This window comes from Hakea prostrata, chromosome 9 (assembly GCF_041222555.1).
Source record: "Hakea prostrata isolate BN-2017 chromosome 9, UWA_Hpros_2, whole genome shotgun sequence".
Classification (NCBI taxonomy): domain Eukaryota; kingdom Viridiplantae; phylum Streptophyta; class Magnoliopsida; order Proteales; family Proteaceae; genus Hakea; species Hakea prostrata.
The window spans coordinates 62,089,621-62,109,297 of NC_142608.1; the positions used below are offsets into that span (position 1 = coordinate 62,089,621).

A 19,677-nucleotide genomic window follows, 5' to 3' on the forward strand; every position below is an offset into this window, starting at 1 on the left:
AGTTTGATATTGCTTCTTCAAATCATCAATTTTTTCCTTCTCGGACTTCAATAGGGGAGCTCTAAAATCATGGAATGAAGGGGGCTTGAAACTTAGCCCATATTGCCCAACTGCCTCAATCATCACCTCGAAACTTCGCAACCTGAATGCGTTGAAGGGGATACCAGATTCATAAGCCTAGGTAGCAATGCCGACTCGGACAAAATTTCTTTCATCCTCGGATCTCATGCGGTTCTCCATGGTTGTTTGACAAGGCCCTTTTAAGTGCCTCCTTGCAACTACTTCCTCTGGACTCGGCCTTGTATAAGCATCCATAGGACCCCTTGGCCTTGAGGTCCTTCCTTGAAGCTATCCCTGAGCTTGGAAATTTAGGTGTGCCAAAGCCCCCCACAAGATCAGACTCCAAAGGTGTAATTGTACCCCCTTCAAGCTCTTCTTCATCGACATTTTCACCATTAGCTGAGTCATCTAAACTTATAGTTCTTGTCCTCATATTTTTGTGTAGTGCTGCTCTCATCTCCTCTATAATTCCTGAAGTGGTTTTTGTGCATTTGCCTATATCACGATAGCCACCAACTAAGTGTTCATTCAATCTCTTAATTCTAGCTTTGCTATCCTTCCCTCAAAGAATACAACTCATGGTATTCTTATTATCCAAAAAAGGTCAGTAGCCATATTTCCATCCAGGATCCTTTGATTTAGCCCTTCTATTAGGATCCTTTAGAGGATCATATCCCGCAGTACTATTAGTAGTACCGGCACGAGACGGATCTCCAACAGTATTTTGGTGTGGTGCTATCAGTAGCCATACGATTCGGACCCTGGTTTTTAGATTGAAATTTTAGAACTGTTGGGGATTCGTCTCGTGCCGGTACTACTAATAGTACTGCGGGATAGGATCTTCTAAAGGATCCTAATAGAAGGGCTAAATCAAAGGATCCTAGATGGAAATATGGCTACTGGCCTTTTTTGGATAATAAGAATATCGTGAGTAGTATTCTTTGTGGGAAGGATAGCAAAGCTGGAATTAAGAGATTGAATGAACACTTAGTTGGTAGCTATCGTGATATAGGCAAATGCACAAAAACCACTTCAGGAATTATAGAGGAGATGAGAGCAACACTACACAAAAATATGAGGACGAGAACTATAAGTTTAGATGACTCAGCTAATGATGAAAATGTCGATGAAGAAGAGCTTGAAGGGGGTACAGTTACACCTTTGGAGTCTGATCTAGCGGGGGGCTTTGGCACACCTGAATTTCCAAGCTCAGGGACAGCTTCAAGACAAAAAAAACTTGTCATTTCGAAAAAATTAAGTCAAGCAAGGGCCTCAAGGCCAAGGGGTCCTATGGATGCTTATACAAGGCCAAGTCCAGAGGAAGAAGTAGTTGCAAGGAGGCACTTAAAAGGGCCTTGTCAAACAACCATGGAGAACCGCATGAGATCCAAGGATGAAAGAAATTTTGTCCGAGCCGGTATTGCTACCTGGGCTTATGAATCTGGTATCCCCTTCAACGCATTCAGGTTGCGAAGTTTTGAGGTGATGATTGAGGCAGTTGGGCAATATGGGCCAGGTTTCAAGCCCCCTTCATTCCATGATTTTAGAGCTCCCATATTGAAGTCCGAGAAGGAAAAAATTGATGATTTGAAGAAGCAATATCAAACTTATTGGACAATGCATGGCTGCACTCTAATGTCTGATGGATGAATAGATAAGAAAGGAAGACATTTGATAAATTTTCTTGTCAACTGTCCAGAAGCGAGTTTTTGCTTAGGATCTGTTGATGCATCCGGTGAAAGACATGATGCTAATTAATTATTTCGGCTTCTTGATAGTAAGGTGGAAGAAATTGGGGAGCAAAATGTCGTCCAAGTGGTAACAGATAATGCTGCCAACTATGTTGCTGCTTGTAGATTGTTGATGGAGAAGAGAAAGATATTGTTATGGACTCCATGTGCGGCTCATTGCATAAATCTTATGATGGAGGAGGTAGGGAATACATAGTCATACAAGTCCATCATTGTTAAGGCAAGAAAAGTTACAAGCTTCATTTATAGGCATGCTCGTTTACTTGATGCTATGAGGGTAAAGACAAGAGGAGCAGATTTAGTGAGGCACTGTGCCACCAGATTTGCATCCTCATTTTTTACGCTATAGAGCCTATTGAAGCATAAGGATGCTTTGATGCGACTATTTCTTTGTGAAGAGTTGGATTCTTCTAGGTTCTCAAAGACAGAAGTAGGGAAGCAAGTTGTTGAAATCATCCTTGCTGCACAATTTTGGAATGGCTTTAATGATTGCTTAAGGGCATCATTACCTCTTCTTCAAGTGTTAAGAATAGTAGATGGGGATGAGAGGCCTGCAATGCCTGAAGTATATTTAGCAATAGAACATGCATAGAAGAGCATCATAGCAAATTTTTAGGGGGTAGAAAAAAAATGGAAGAAGATCATCAAGATCATTGAGAGGCATTAGACAGATCAAATGGAGAGGCCTTTATACTTTGTCCACATTTTTCCCAAATCCAGGCAAGTTTTTTAAGGCTTGTCAATTGGATGAAGAATCTAGACGATCTAGCAAAATTATAGTTGATTGTGGAAATCAAACGGAACCTATGCTACTGAACTTAAAACCCTTGCATTGTGTTTGCTTGGACTTTGTTGCTCATCTTTTGGTTGTGAGCACAACTGGAATACATTTGAATTTTTGAGTACTTCAAAACTAACATTTTTTTATTTTTTTCATTTTAGATAATTAGACTTAAAATACTTATTCAATTGTTTATTATTTTTTAGATTCATACAAAGAAGAGGAACCGCTTAGAGCATCAACATTTTAAATGATCTTGTTTACATTCAATTTAACCGGCGTGTCTCCAAAGAAGGTACCAAGAAAGGAAGGAACAAGGTAGAAATTATAATCCATTGATTCTTGAGGAGTAAGATTGGAGTAGTGAGTGGCTTACTAGTGAATCTGATGATGAATTAGTCCATCCTGAGGATGACCTCACTTGGAGAGCGGTATCAATGGCAAGTGGAGCAGGTTCTTCATTCCATGGGTATAACAGACTAAGGAGAGGAGAAGGCTTAGAAGGGTCAGCTAGTGGAGTGGCTACAAATGCACAACCTGAACCTGCACCTAACCTTGATACCTATCAACGGCGTAAATCTTGTAGGAATGAATATATTAAGGGATGAGCAGTTTTCAGATTCAGGTGATGAAGAACAATATCAACAAGTAATGCCAGATGGCCCAAATGTGCATGATGATCTTGATATTGAGGATGACTATGGCATGCAACCAACGAATCCTGCAAGACAGCAAGTGGCGGAAGAAGAAGATGATTTGGCTTTGCGGGATTGGAATTGAAGTTTCTTATGAAGTTGTGTTTTGTCACTTTGTGGACTAAACAATTAACATTTGCTTTTGGAACTTGGAAGTTAGCATGGACTTGTGTTTTTGACTTTTTTTTCTTTATTAAGTATTCGGTTGTTAATTGTTTAAGAATTAAGTTTTAAGTCTAAAGGTTACTAGTTACTAACTGTTGGCATTTTAGTTTAGTTTATTTTGCTTACTTATTACTTTTGGATTATATTAACTCTAGTGTGAGTATAGACTGACAGGGTCAAATGAGGAGTGAGGTCATCTGTTGAATGCTCATAGGATCTATGCACAAGATTACAATACACTTATTTGGCATCACACTATCATAGAGGTAAGTAAGAATGTAAAATTACTACTTCCATTTTCATTTTTCACATTAATTACTAACTACATAATTATTGTTATGAACTTATGATGCTTTATGAGATGAAGTTATGTTTTTATTATTTTTTTGGATAATTTTTCATAATGTAATTCTTGAATGTTTTTTTATTTATATTTTTATGAATGTGATTGTTCAATGTTTGTTTAGTACTTTAGTTTATTATAAAAAGTAACTTAAAAGTAGTTATATTAAAAATATGGACTAAATCGCTTTGGTAGCTTTATTGCCGCCTAAACGCCGCTAAGTCGCCTAATTGCCAAAACGGAGCCCCAATCGCTTTGGCCGCTTTGCCGCTTTAATAACTATGATGCCGTGTATATATATATTATTTATTCTTTCTCTTATTGTTCGGTGAATCCTCACTAGATCAACTTATGTGACAATCCCCCAAAAAGGAAATTGTTCATTAATGGAAACTCGGAAGCACTTTTGTTATTTGATTATATCTGATCTAATTCAGAAAATGTAACAGTTACCTTTCTTATTGCTAAGAATAAACTGTTCACCAAATCAAAATTTGGAGCACTCTGCAATGTCCCAAGCAGTCATCAGACAACTTATAAACCAGAAAAGAAAAAAAATAGCAAACAACATAGACATGCGAGCAGCAGTCATTTGTACATTTCCACTCCAAAACATGCATAAGGCTTAGCAGCTAACGTATATAAAGAATGAGTAAGTTAGATAACTAACCTTGATTGGCTTAGCATCCTGTCACTCAGATACTTTGCCATCATAAGGCTCTGCAGCTTGCTTTGGCTGACCCATTATTGCTTATCCACAAGAGATCGAACTCCGCCTCTGCAACCCGTCTTCATCTTCAGATGAGAAACCCTTGATTTTTCCCCTTTTGAAGGCTGTACCGATACATGTTCATAGTAAACCCTCAAGCAAAACTTACTAGCCTCAAGGCTTGGAATCCAAGCCTAATCGAAGCAAACCCTCAAGAAACGAAGCAAGCCATAAAGATACTCTCAATCTCTCCTTCAAACCCTCCCAAAGCGAAAAACTACTTACTTTCTCTCTCTACTTCAACTTTGCTTCTTCTCTCTCCAAATCGGCCACTCTTATGGGTGACGGTTTCCCTTCTCATTTCTCCAGTGCCTTTTCTGGCTCTCAATTCGAGAATGTTACCGTTAAGAATGTTTTTTCCTGATAAAATGCCTCTAGAATTACTTTTTTACCCTTAGAATTTGAATGTTCTTCCATCGTTGGAATACAAGGCATCACCATGAGGGTAAAGAGGTCAAAACAGACTTTCTAACGGTTAGTATTTAATCCGTTCTTAGGAGTGAAGAAGCCATGATTCAAATATTTAAATCCTAAACTCAAAAAATGAGAGAGGGAGTGAATTCCATGGAAAAAACATTCGAGGACCATACTAGCCGTTGCACTTTTCCGGTGTCCAACGGCCAAAAATCTTACTTTTCTCTGCATATATGTTCTGCATCCAGTTTTCTTCTTGTGCCAAGAACAGAATTGAAACCCAAATGGCTTTTTCGTCCTCTTCCAAGCTGAGAAGCTCTTCTGCAATCCCAAGCATTTTACTCTCATGTCTCAATTTCATTCTGTTCATCCTTGCATCAGCATCTCTAGCTCCTGTCATACTTCTCAAGAATCCCCCAACTTCTCTTGGCTGGGCATTGCTACTGGTCTCATTCCTCTCCCTCCTCTCTTCCCTCATAAGCTTCTACTCTCAGCTCACACACATGTGCTTCGTAACCCATGTCTCACTAGTCATTGCGGCGTCCATTGGCCAATTGCTCTCCGTAATAGCCCTGTTTGCTCGAGAGAATTCGAGTCTCCAGTTGATTAAGTCGACAAGAGATCCTAAGGAAGCTCTGTTCTTGATCAGGGTGGACTGTGGGATTCTGATGGCCATGTTTATCATGCAATTGGGGGCATTGATGATTACTTGTGCGGTTCACAGGGCTTGGGCTAAAGACTATGAAGGGTTGGAAGCAGAGAGGGAGGCTATGTCAAGGAAGAGGAGTAGGAGAATGGCTCAAATACAGGAGGAATCCATGGCCAATGCAGCTAAGATTGCAGAGATTAAAGCCAAGGAGATGGATGAGAAGATGAAGAGCAAGTATGGGCAATGGGTGAAAACTGATTTTGAAGGCGTATGAAGAAATTTATATACAGAAACGGGTCTATTAGTGATGTGGTCATTGAAGTGGAGTGAGGTATTCTTGTTGTCCGGACAACTACGTGTTGTTTTATACTTTTGTTTTGGGTCAGTTCTGGGTTGTGGCAGCTTCTTGATTGATGTTGTGTGTATTAGTCCTATATCAGTATAAGGTGTGTTTGTTTCTTGCAATATTCAAAGCATTGTGCATGATAATTTGATAAGTAAATAGAGGGCTTTTTCCTTTGACCTCATGTTACATTTGCCATATAATGCTCCAACTTATCTAGGTTCAATGTTTTTGGCAAATACAATGACCAAAATCCATCTTCTTAAAGATAAAGAAATTTCTTACCAAAAAAAAAATAAGAAATTTTTGAATTAACGTTTATTCCAAGGAACTGGTAGAAGACAAGACCCACGGAACCGGTTGATTAAACAAATCACCCAAATGAACAAAATAAACCAAGGATCTTGTGCAATATAAATTGAAAGACAATCACAAAGCAAATAAACAACAAACCACCACAATAATGAAAAGAAAATGCAAACAACACACAAGAATTTTACTTGGTTCACTAATCCGAAATATTCGAGATTAACTACATCCACGGGGAGGGATTTCACTATTTTAATCTTCAAAATAGTACAAGATTTGAGTGTGATACAATGTTACCTCAACCGGTCACATAACCTCTCAAACCTCCTTAGAATACCCTTCCACCTTAAGCTCTTGAAGAAACCCTTCAATCCAAGCTCAAGCTTCAATGGAGTTGCAATGGAGAGAATACAAGAGAGAAGAGAAACCTTTTCTTACAAAACCACAAGAAGAAGAAGACTCACAAAAGCTAATCCCGTTTTTAGACAAAACCCACTTTAGAAGTCACTAGAAACTCACTTTTTCTCTCTCCATTTACCTCTCCCAAGGCCCTCTTAATGATATCAAACACCTACCCATGTTAAACACTAAGTGGGACCCACCAAATTCAAATTTGAATTCAAACGAAAGATAAAGTGATTTTCATCACTAAATCCAACAGAAGCTAATTCTGAAGTTGATTTGCCATCAATGGAGGCACTGTAAGTTGTGGGTAAGACAGTCTGACCAGAATCCATTTCCTCTATGCAGATGATGCCATCGCTTGGACACACAATTTCAATATTGAGTAAATTTCATTCTGACGAAAAAAATCATTCAATTACCAAGTGAATTTATGATTCTTGCAATATTTCAGATTGATACAATCAAAGCAATTACAGGATTGCGCCTATGTACCAAATATGGCTGAGATTAAAACCAAATAGAAAGACCATTGAGGTTTTTTTATTTTTTTATTTTTTTTATTTTTTATTTTTAAAGTCAAACTTTTATTCTCAAATCTTCTATTTACTTTATAAATACAGTGATGTACAGCAACTGATTTTTTTTTTCTTTTCTGCATTGCTCCTTTTATAAAGGACAAATTATATAGATAGGCCCTCTAAATTTTGAATTAATTACATATATTATTTCTAAAAAAATTAATTACAAATACCCTTTACTGTTAAATGTTGGGGTTAAATGATAATGTCATTAGTAACAAATATACTACATATTCATTTTACCATTCTTTCTTCTGCCTTTTAAAGAGCAAATTACATATAGACCCCTAAACTTTGAATTAATTATATTATTAGGATGATCATAATGAAGTTTATAAGTCATTTTCAGATGTAATTGTAGGCAAAAAAGGAAGATTTCACGAGACTCTACTTGGTAAACGGAGGCGCTCACACCCTAATGAGTTGAGGGTTTAGGGGAGAAGGACTGTGCTTTCTTTTTTTGCCGAGTTGCTTGGTCGTCCCACGAAACCAGTGAGATTAGTGAGATTATCCTTAAAAGAAAATACAAATGTCCCTTATTGTTAAGTGTGGAGATAATTTGCTTTTTAAATGACACTAGAACAAAAAAGTAAATAGCCAATGCAGGGTTAGTTGAGTGGTAAAGATCTGCACTTCTCAGTGGAAAAGTCTTGGGTTTGACCCTTGCAAACGGGCATTACATTTCCAATATTCGAAAAAAAATAAAAAACATTACATTAATTAATTGGTGATATCATCATTTAATTCCAACACTTAACAATAAAAAAGCATTTGCAATTAATTTTTTCACGAATAATATATGTAATTTAATCAAAATGTAGAGGGTGTATATGTAATTTGTTATTTTGTATTTGGATCGACCCGGGTCCACTAATTAAAAATTGTCCATACCCAGCTCAAATTACGCTCTAACGGGTTGTCCGTTATCCATTCAACTTTGTCGTGTTCTGCTGCCACATGGAACTTATTTAAATGGGAATCGCTGCATCCATCCTCTTCGCAATCGGAAACGTTATCATCTTTAAACCAAAATTCCTGCGGTCTCTCATACCACACGAACACATGATGTCCCCAAGCTCTGTTTCAGGGGAGTTGGCCGCTCCAACGCCCATTTGTGCGGCAAAGTTCATCTCCAACTGTTTTCTCTTTCCGACATTTTCTCGAACACCCTGTGCTCCTCCACCTTCTTCCCTACCATGGAATCCGAAGCACAATCACTTGTCTGCAGTTCCTGATCTTCTCCAGGCCCTACGCACCTCCCTCGTCTTAGCAGCTGAACGATGTTTGCAAACATTATCTTCTGCTGCAGCTGGTAACCCTATATTCCAGAAGTTCTTATCTTTGTCTACCGATTTCCGCCACTTCTCGCAGGTAAACTCTCTCTCTCTCTCCTCTTCATTTGATTGTAAATTTCTGCTATTTCTGATTCAGGTTTTCGTTCATAAACAGTTCCATTTTGATACCTCGGTTTATCATTTTTTTTCTGCTCAGTTCCAACAGTTACTCGAGTTAGAAAAGAAAATGGTTCATTATTGATTTTCTAGGAACCCCATCTACAGCAGTCCTATTACTGAAAAAATAAGAATTGGGAATGATTGATGAGCAATGTTGACGGCAATGACTACATTGGGAACTTAATTTGAGGGATTCTTTCCCGAAATGAAAAGAGTATCCCATTTAAGAACCATTTTATGTTGAAAACGATGACAGTAGATAGATGGTTTGAGAGACTAGTAAAATAGAAGAACAATCAAAATAGGTAAAGCTCTCACGGATGGGATCTGAGTGAAATCGCCATTTTGATATACAGCCGGAGTTGAACTAAAATACAACACTTCAGCATTTACTGAAGGATGTCAAAGTGATGGTGTTGCCGGAATTTTTTCTCCTGTAAAGAATGTGACCTTACTGTTAAGATTGTATTCACCTCCTAAAGTGAATAAGCGTTATTATAATGCCACAAGATGAACAGCCCCAAGAAGGTGGCACTGGTTTTTTTGCACAGAATAGCTTGGTCTTGACCATGTAGGGCAGTGCTCAACAATCAAGTCGAACTCCAAATGAAAGTGAAAACAACCAAGGAAATACCAAACAAAGAGTTAAAAAGAGAACTGTAGATTGCAAGAGTAATTCGAAAGATGCCTATCCATAACATCCCAATTGAGGTAACTCCAGCCATAAAATTTTATAATTTGGCCAAAGCAGGTCAAGTGGAATACTCAAGCACCCATATGTTGGACAAATCATCTAACAAACATTGCTTTCGGGAAATGTTGACCAGCACATGTGCCGGTTTACCCGGAGACAAAATACTATGCATGTGAAGAAAAAACATTTGTACGGAGAAGTGATATAATCCATATTTAAGGAACTAGAAGAGCTAGGGGTAGACCTAAGATAACCTTAGGAGAAGTGGTGAGAAAGGATATGTATAGCTTAGGCCTTGTATCTAGCATGGCCTCGAACAGAACTGGTTGGAGGGCAAGAATCCATGTAGCCAACCCCATTTAGTTGGGACAAGGCTTATTGTTGTTGTTGTTGTTGTTATTGTTGAAGAAAAGACATTTGTGCTCCATGTAGGGATTGGAAAGCAAAACAAAACAAGAGGTGTTTAGAGTCTTAAATTCATTTCATACTTCTTTGATATAGAACATTCCTATTAGAGGTCTTATGTTGGACAACAATATTTAGTAGCCACTTAGAAAATTGCTACTTACCGCGCTACCTCTAAAATGTATTGCAGGCCATTTATGCTTTTGAGAATGTAAGAAAATCAAATAAGAGAACAGGTGGATGATAATGGGGAGCTGCTAAGATACAGATGATGATGCTCAGCAGCTCCCCCCAAGTATTCATCTATACTAAGATGATAGTACACTTGCAGATCCTAATTCTACTTGGAATCAGAAATATAATTAGGAAAAACTCTAATTACAATAGCAACTCAAACAGGGTACATCATTCTGCCTTTTATTTTCCACCACAAAAAAAAAAAAAAAAAAAAAAAGAAAGAAATAATAATAATAATAACCATAGTTGTCACGGCGACAAGGCGATGCAAGGCGGTTTAGGCTAATTGAGGCGATGAGTCGACGAGGTGCCCTCCGAGGCGCTTTTGAGGCGGTTGAGGTGTTTTAAGTGAAATTTTTAGAGTACATCTCATTCACTCTAAATCTATCATATCTTATATAATAAAAAAACTAATATCAGACTACCTCAAGTCATCCAACATACTACAAACCACACATAATAGGTCCTAAATAAAAAGTCGCAAGAAAAAAGGAAGCGAAGAAGTTGCTTGTCACTGACCACTGCTTGCCGGAGTGTCGCTGCGGGAATGGAAGAGAAGAAGAGAAGAAGAGAGGAAGAGAGAAAGAGATTAGGGATTAGAGTGAGAGTGAGAGTGTGAGACTTGAGTCAAGAACTTAATCTCTTTCAATTTTGTTTGTTTTTATTTTTATTTTAACATTTGATCACATGTAGCGTCATTATACATATGCATATAGGTTCAAACAATAGATACTTTACAATCGAAATCTAATAAGTATTTCAATATATGCCTTCGATTAGGCATCTTTCTCGTGATTTAAAAAAGAAAGAAAAAAAAGCGGACGCCTTATTGCCTAAAAATAAGGCGACGCCAATTTGAGGCGCTCTGAAGGAGCCCAGACGCCGAGGCGACGATTAAGCGACGCCTAGGCGACGCCTTGACAACTATGATAATAATAAATAAAAATGGTCAACAAGAAATAACAAAAGGGGAAAACATTGCCTGCATATGTGTTTATAGGAAAAGCATTACTAACGTTATACCAGTATGAACTTGTTAGATACATGCCCATATCCTTGTTTTGCTAATAGATTATCAGAAATTAAAGAGCTGGGAAATGATCATTATGTGTTGCAGTCATGATTTTTTGGCAATAGAACAATAGAATTTAGAGCTACTAGAATCTATTAGAAGTTACAGCAATCATCAGTCCAAACCCATGGTAACATAGTTACTGTTACTACGTAATTTAATTTATGTGTATCTTTAGGTTTGGTTTCATTATCCTTAAAAGGAAACCGTTTCTGTTTTAGTTTAGCTTCTGCTTACGTAAAATTGAGCTTCAATTATTTTGTGAGTTATAATGGTTTGCAGATTTTCTATGGTCTTACATGGACATGCAAGAGCATGCTTGAACCTAGAATCATAAGTTGTGCATTTGTTCAAAGTGGGATATGTGGTCCATATCACTGTATCACTTGCAACTCAAGAGTGTTTATGGTTTTGGTTGTGTTTTATGGTCTCTTAGTTAATATTTTGACTGTTCAGATTTACAATATATGAAGAAGCAGCACAATATACTTATATTCTTCATTAAATTTTACTTTCAGGTTAACTGTAGAAGCTACAGGAATTCACACTCCCTTTCCATGCACAACTTTGCCGCCATTTTACCTGGTGATTCAGTTGCAGAGATTGTAGCAACTAATGGAATCCTGAACTTCTTGAACATCTACAATACACTGCTAGTTGTCAGGCTTGTTTTGACCTGGTTTCCCAACTCTCCTCCAGCTATTGTTAGCCCAATTAGGTATGATTCTTTAACCTTTGCGAGTTGTCTCTATTTTTATTGTGCTCAAGAAATTCTGACAGTCATAGATAAACTGCAGGGTCTAGATTATCTGATATTGAAATGCGCAGTCAGAAAAGGCTAATGTTTGAGTTTCCCAGTATTTGAATAAAACATTGCTATAGGCTTGCAACGAAGTTCCAAACATAATTTCTTGCTATTCTCAGCAATTTCAGTCTCTGGTTACTCTGCTGGCTTATCAATCTAGACCATACAAACTGATGTAGAAGTCCACTGATCTATAAATTGAAGCAAGGGCTTCCTCGCATGCAGTATTTTGCTGGCTACATAAACAACTTGTGTTTTTTCATGGAGTGAAACACTAAATTTCTATTCCAATTGCTTGGGAAACTTTCTTCTAGATAATGCATTTGGTAGCAATGTGAAGTTAGTCCCTGAAGACTGAAGAGTATCTATTACATACCATTTCTGTGCTTAAAATGTTTCGTATGTGATTCTAATGGATCTCTCTTTTTCTCATCCCCACCTGATGGGTGTATTTCCTGGTTCAGCACTTTATGTGATCCTTACTTGAACATCTTCCGTGGGATTATCCCACCTCTTGGAGGCTTGGATCTGTCTCCAATATTGGCATTTCTGGTCCTGAATGCCTTTACCAGCGCTGCCGCTGCTCTTCCAGCTGAATTACCCATTAGACAGGAATCTCAAGTTGGTGTCTCTTCCTCAAATCCAAGTATTTCCGATCTTACAACAACACAGAAGAAGTGGATGAAAAGATGTGCAGCAACACGGCGATGATCTTTTGGATCTTAACTTGGCTGTTCGACTCAGCTGGATATTTCTCTCTATCAAAATCATCTTGCATATGAATCCCAACTTTTTGGAGATCAAGATAGGTACATATTCCTTGTGTATTCTTTTAAATCTTTAAATCAATGACCAGTATCTCCCAGGTGCCAAATTGATTTAAATTAGGTGCAACATGAAATTTATTTCTTTACCTCTGTTCCCCTGTTACTTGTTGGTCATAGCTATGTAATAACCCAAACTCTTGAGTTTTCCATGGCCTACTTTGGTGTAGTGTTAATTTGTTTAATCCATAGACAAACAAAATTTTCCTCCCTCTCTGCATCACTCATTCTATACAGACACTTTGAAATTGATTCCGCGAGGGTTCTAAATTGTACACCCTGTGCCATCAGGATATAAAATTTCCTTGACATCCAGTTGAAGGTGATGATCTTGATCTAAGCCTTCAGCATTGCCCCGGATATAGGGTTCCAGCTGATCCTAATAGTCTGAAGGCTCGTTCTACTTTCAGTTTCTTTGCGGCTATTAAAGGTCTTGAGGTGAGAAAGATTTTCCCTTTACAGATTAAGCCAATAACTTCCGGTTAGAAGAACCTTGAGAAGAATGAGAGAGGGATTTGGGACTTGGGAGTAGGGTATATGAGGGACCTCATCTTGTAAGTTAGTAAATTTTAAATCCTTAAAATGTAAAAATATAAATTAGTATTTACAAGTATGCCCCTGCCATTTGATTATCAATCGTTGGATCATATTTTCAATACGTGGCGTATTCAGCACCTATGGCAGTAGCCAACAGCGGCTGCTGCAAATAAAAATCCCAATTAATTACAATATTATATAATTATATCACCTGTGTTGATCAATCAAAATTTGATTTTGCTATAGAATTCCTAGTGTAGTGATGACGAGATAGTTGAACATGGAATCTACTACCATATTTTGAGGATATCAAATAAGTGAAATTTTATCATTGCCCGGATAAAAATTTGATACCAATGTGATGTTTGTAAATTGCCATGCTAATAAAAAAATAAAAATAAAAAGAAAATAAAATAAAAAGAAAAGAGAAAAGTAAGAACCTTGGGAAGTACCATAATATGCATGTGAATGATTTGCGTAGCTTTAATTTCTATGGAAGCCAACCATTCATCCGATCTTCATCTTCCAAGTTCCAAGTTCCATTGTTCAGATCTTTTGACTAAAAAGTGAAAATGATTTAGATCCATACCTATAATTAGAGAGTTTTTAGTAGTTTTATTTATTCTTAACACAAGGCCATAGCTTATCACGTCTCCACTCAATCAGTCTCCACTCAATTAGTATTGAAAGAATATCAAGCAATCAATTTAACATATTCGCTACATATTGTACGTTAGATATTTATCTTCATATACCATGGCAGACCATGTGTGAGGGTGGGGAGATGGGGGGATAGGGGAACGACTTGCACGGGTGAAGAGGTATGGACTCTTAAGACATAGGTATCAAGTATGGTATCCGTCAAATGATTTTAGGAGATGTATCGTAGTAGCCAATACATTTTGGTGCAATCCGTCAATGGCTGTCTTTAGAAAAAAGTGAACTATTGATAAATATTGTATTCAATATGAATGTGTAACAGCTAGTATCATATTGTATAATGAGATTTTTTTAAGAGATATGGTGACATAGCTTAACCCATGGTCTTTGGCCCTTTTTTATGTTAAAGAGATGGAGGCTGGTGTGTATGGATTCCCTTAGATCAAGAATATCGAGGAGTGTTGTAACATGCTCCTCCCACTTCGACATGTTAATCGAGAAATATAAATTTAAAATTACAAATAAAAAAAATTATAACGAGAAACAAATAGTAAAAATCTTGGAAAGCACCATAGCATGCATGTAAATGATTTTGCATAGCTCTAATTTCTGTGATTGTCCTATTCATCCGATCTTCATCTTTTAATGATTTAGACCTTTGGACCAGAAATAGAAAATGTCCAGATTTATAATTTAGGCTCTTTTTGTCATCAATTATCATTCTCAATTATGAGATTTTTATTATTATTTTAAATTATTTGGCATTTATTATCAGTTTTTTTTATTTAAAATAATAAAAAAGCCTCCAAAATCCATAATAGACTTTTATTCTTTCACTAGGGCCCTAAGGTTCTCTTGCAAGTTGCAATATATTTATTCTATATGTTTAATTTTTTTCGCTAAAAGGATCATTATATTATGCGAAGAAGAAATATTAAAAATACATCAATTAATACCTTATAAGGAACCAACCTCCTTTATCCGCAACAACTATTACCCCTAATACACCCTTCCTCACTGGTTCCTACTCAGATTAGAAAACCATTAACTCATAAAACGAAATCTAAGACGTCTAGAGGCATCCACATCAAGTTCATTAAGGATTGAAGCTGACCAAGGAATGTTAATATCAGAAGTTCCTGTCTTAGCTGTCGAATTTGCCAAAAAATCTGCCACTATATTAGTTTCACGATAGCAATGTGAAATCTTCCAATCTATAGTCAACAAATATTCTTGTAACTCTCTCCACATATGAAAGATATACCAATGTATTTTCTTCTGCTGTATTAAAGTCACCACATCTTTTGGATCACTTTCTACCCAAAGCTTTGTAATTTGTAAATGCCTTGCCCAACGTAATCCGTAAATGAAAGTTTCCAATTCAACCTCAAAGTTGGTTTTAACATCTAAAAAAATACTAAAATTGAAAACCACCGCAACAACTTCATTTCAAAATACTCCTCCACCGCCAGACCTTCCTGGATTGCCTAAAGAAGACCCATCGATATTTAGTTTAACCCAACCTGTAGCAGGAGGACACCAAAAAATTTCTTGTGAAGGAGCAGCACTAAAGACAGAGAAGTGAAAGCTCAATCTTCTTGCATTCGAAAAAATGGTAGGAGTTACTTTTCTCCCATCCATTTTAAAGCCAAACTGTACTAAGTCTGAAAAAATTAAACCCACCACCTCATCAGTCCTGAAATTTAAATTTTCAAACCGGATTTGATTGCGGACCATCCAAAAAAAGTATAAAAGCAAACATCATCGATTAATCCAAGCAGTCTGTAAAGGAGACTGTGAAGCCTGGTGTTTCCAAGCCTTGAACGACTCTACAATCGAACATTTTACTGTCCAACTATAACCAAACTTTGCAGCAAAAGCTTCTCCACATCCACGTGAAAATGAACAGTGAAGAAAGAAATGTCCTATGTCCTCTGAAGCTTTACCACATAGATTACAATGAGAGGCCAGCATAATCCCTTTCCGAGTCAACAAAGAATCAACAGGTAGCCTATCATGAAAAAGTCTCCAACATAAAACTTGTTGTCTAGGATGCAAAGAAGTCTTCCAAATACTTTTAGCCCATTCCAGTTGTTCTCCTTTTCTACGATAGAGATCCCATGCCGATCGAAAACTAAACTCTCCCCCCACCGAACCTTGCCAATGACAAACATCAACAAAACTAGCACAAAGAACAGGATATAACATAATAAGAGAGATTACCTCTTAAAATTTGGCATTGGCCACTGATGGAAATCTCCACTCCCTTTGATGTAAACAATTTACAACAGTCAATTTCAAATGACCCTCTAGATCTAGAGGAATACCAACATAGTCTGCAATGGTAAAATTCCCCAACCACCTGTCAAACCAGAAATTTATATTATGACCATCTCCAACTGACCACCTTTCATTAGCTTGAACAAAACCCCAAACCTTCATCAATCCCAACATCAAAGATGACTGCTGCCCAGAAATCTTTAAATTTCCCATTTTGTCCACCATCTTCCCCTTTAAAAATTGAGCAAAACCATAGTGTTTATGTTTAATTGTCCAAGCCAACTTGCATAAGGAAGCAAAATTGACATCTCTTAATCTCCAAAAACCCAAACCACCCTCACATTTTGGAGTACATAGTTTTGCCTAAGACACTGTAACCTTCTTCACAGCCTCTATACTCCTTGTCCAAATGAAGTTACGCATCCAAGCGTCTGGCTGAGAAATAATAGAGGTAGACCACCAGTACATTGAAAAATTATGAGTCGGCATGCTAGAAATAACTAAACGTACCAACTCCACTCTACCTGCCAAAGATAACAGCTTTCCACACCACCCTTGTAGCCGATTCTTAATCTTGTCTAAAACTTACAGTAATCGGACACGAGTAACTCTTCCTTTAAAAATATCTACCCCCAGATATCGAGTAGGAAAGAGAGCAATTGGGATATTTAATATGTCCACAATTTTTTGTTTCCGACTAGGAGGCACACGTCCAAGAAAAGCTTACTCTTCTCCAAACTGATATATTGACCCGAAAATTCTTGATACATCGATAGGAAAATTTTCAAAGCTTTAACATAACATAAAGAAGCATTTGAATAAAAAAAAATCATCAGCATACATCAGTACGGAAGGAACTTCTACTCCCCTAGGACCTGGCAAAGCTCTCAATCTACAAGCAACTATCAAAGAATGAAGGCCCCTGCATAGTATCTCTTCTGCAAGAAGAAAAAGAAGAGGAGATAAAGGGTCCCCTTGCCAAAGCCCTTTCTCAACTCCAAAGAATCCAACTGGTCCCCCATTCAATAAAACCGAGATTTTAGTAGACTGAAGCATCTCATGAATCCAACCAACCCATCTATTTGAAAATCCAAAAGCCTTCAAGACCAAGAATAAAAACTCCCATGATAGAGTATCATAAGCCTTCATAATATCAATCTTAATTCTCGTCCCTCCCCCTCTAACAGAAGAATGTAAAATATTTGTAAGTTCAGAAGCTACAGCAATATTTTCAGAAATCATCTTACCTTTCTGGAAAGCTCCTTGTTCCTCAGAAATAAGCTTAGGCAAAAGAGGACTTAGCCGAGAAGCCATTATCTTTGACAATGCTTTGCAAAAAAAAATTCCCTATACATAGAGGCCGAAATTTGTCCAGTGTAGCTGCATTCTCCACCTTGGGAATTAAAGTGAGGAAACAATTATTTACCCCTTTTGGAAGTTTCCCTTTTCGAAAGAAGGATCAAACTGTAGCCCCAAAATCGATTGAAACAATATCCCAGCATTTGGGGAAAAAACTTCCCGGAAAGCCATCTGGTCCTGGAGAACTGTCAGGATCTAGGTCCCATACCACTCCTTTGATCTCCTCATTAGAAGGCAAACCTTCAAGTAATAAACAATCATCATCCATCAGCACTTTTGGAATCACAAACAACAACTCTGGGTGTCCCAAGTAGGAACTAGTTTTATGATAGTTTTCAAAGTAAGTCACCACATAATCCTATAGTTCAACCGAACTTGATGTCCAAGTGTTATCCATTCTTCACAAAGATTTAATAGAGTTTATTCCTTCTAAGTTTAGTAGAAAGATGGAAAATTTTTGAATTTCTATCTCCCTCCCTCAACCACCTGACCTTTGCTTTCTGCCGAAGAAGAGAGTCCAGACGATCCATTGCTTGTATAAGTTTTGACTTCAAGGAAGCCTCTTGATCAAAATATTCATCTGTCATATCAAGTTGATCAATATTAGTTTGAAAGGATGCTAGATCTTTCTCCGCTTGCTGTACTTCAATAAAAAGATTAGGAAAGGTCATTTTTGCCCAAGCTTTAAGACGCTGCTTACCATTCTTCAATCTCTGTGCTAGTACAGAAATGGGATCACCAACAACTGGTTCCACCCAAGCCAAACGAACCACCTCCAAAAAAGAATCGTCAGTCATCCAAAAATTATTGAACCTGAAAGGAGAGTTTACTGGTTTGACACCTTTGTCAACAAAGACACAAATCGGAGAGTGATTTGACGAGTGTGTCGGAAGAGTGATCTGTTTAGAATCACCAAACAACTCTAACCATCTGGCATTGAAGAAACTTCTATCAAGGACCGAACGAATATTACCAACTTTGCGTTGGTTTGACCATGTAAATTTCCTACCCGAAGATGGAACTTCAAAAAGCTCACAAGCATCAATGGTAACCTGAAAATCAACTACTGCACCCAGCTGGAATCTGCTCGAACCCCTCCTTTCAGACACCCGTAATGCTGCATTAAAGTCCCCCATAACAAAAAATGGTAAGCTGGACAAAGGGAGAGCAATAAGATCCTCCTAAAGCCGTCTGCGATCAGATCTATCACAACAAGCATGAACCACTGATAGACCAAATTGCACACCTTGCCACTTGAATTGAAGAGGAGTTGTTAGTTAGATGAAGAGAGAACATAGGGCCGTTGCAACTCCAAAGATTTGGAACTTTCTCCTGCCGAAAATTATACACAAAATTAGAAGAATATCCCAATCTATTAATAAAGAGAATTGGGCACTTATTGACATCCACTTTGGGTTCAGCGACACAAAAAATGTCTGGTTGATGAGTCATTAACAACATTTTAAGGGCCCTTCTACCAGACGCATTACCAATGCCGTGAATATTTCAAAAGAAAAGCTTCATATCAACAGTTACAAAGCAGCACTTTTCTCTCCCAATGAGAGGCTCTTATTTACTGTAGAGACTTTTCCTAAAGTAGCATCTACCTTCTTGAATTCCTCTGCCAACAAACCCTTTTTACTTGTAGCCACTTTCTTCACTGCATGAGCCTTCTTAGGACGACCAGGCTTCCGACGAGGAGAGCCTTCATCCCTCATTGAGATAGAAGACGAAGGAGGAGGAACAACTTCCAATTGCAGCGTTCCATCATTTTCAAATCTGGCCGAACTCTTTTGGGCCCCACTAGAGTCCAACGCATTCTCCCTAGTTGCCACGTCAGCCCCTAAGGAATTCTCTCTAAAATACATTCCTTCCTTGGTCGAACCTCTTAGTGCATTTACAGCATTGGGTCCCACCAATGAATCCCCCAAATTAAGGTTTTCAAGTTGAATAGAACTCTTATCCGCAAAAAAAAAGGAATTAAAAGCCGCCATCTGTGGGAATTGAACCCACGACCACGTGAAAAATAGGGATGGCATTGAAAAAGGGGTGAAAAGAGTTGTTTCATCGAAAAGATTTCTTATTCAC

At 37.7% G+C, this 19,677-nt stretch overlaps 2 protein-coding genes across 2 annotated transcripts; both read left to right on the plus strand.

Annotated features, from left to right (window-relative positions):
* The first annotated feature begins 5,262 nt into the window (after nt 1-5,262).
* Nucleotides 5,263-5,901, plus strand: LOC149006035 (uncharacterized). The gene has a single exon (XM_089136027.1). It carries the CDS (start codon nt 5,263-5,265, stop codon nt 5,899-5,901), a length of 639 nt encoding a protein of 212 aa, XP_088992153.1.
* Nucleotides 5,902-8,244: 2,343 nt separating this feature from the next.
* LOC149006036 (ylmG homolog protein 2, chloroplastic-like) lies at nt 8,245-12,963 on the plus strand. Its single transcript, XM_089169484.1, has 3 exons — nt 8,245-8,633; nt 11,643-11,842; nt 12,394-12,963. Exons 1-3 carry the CDS (start codon nt 8,325-8,327, stop codon nt 12,638-12,640), a joined length of 756 nt encoding a protein of 251 aa, XP_089025610.1. The 5' UTR covers nt 8,245-8,324; the 3' UTR covers nt 12,641-12,963.
* The last annotated feature ends 6,714 nt before the right edge of the window (nt 12,964-19,677 follow it).

What these genes read in the sequence shown, in the direction of transcription:
- LOC149006035 (XM_089136027.1), top strand. Translation starts at nt 5,263, where the DNA reads ATGGCTTTTTCGTCCTCTTCCAAGCTGAGAAGCTCTTCTGCAATCCCA.
- LOC149006036 (XM_089169484.1), top strand. Translation starts at nt 8,325, where the DNA reads ATGATGTCCCCAAGCTCTGTTTCAGGGGAGTTGGCCGCTCCAACGCCC. An exon ending in ATTTCCGCCACTTCTCGCAG is followed by an intron (nt 8,634 to 11,642) that starts GTAAACTCTCTC and finishes TTTTACTTTCAG; the next exon opens with GTTAACTGTAGAAGCTACAG. An exon ending in GCTATTGTTAGCCCAATTAG is followed by an intron (nt 11,843 to 12,393) that starts GTATGATTCTTT and finishes TTCCTGGTTCAG; the next exon opens with CACTTTATGTGATCCTTACT.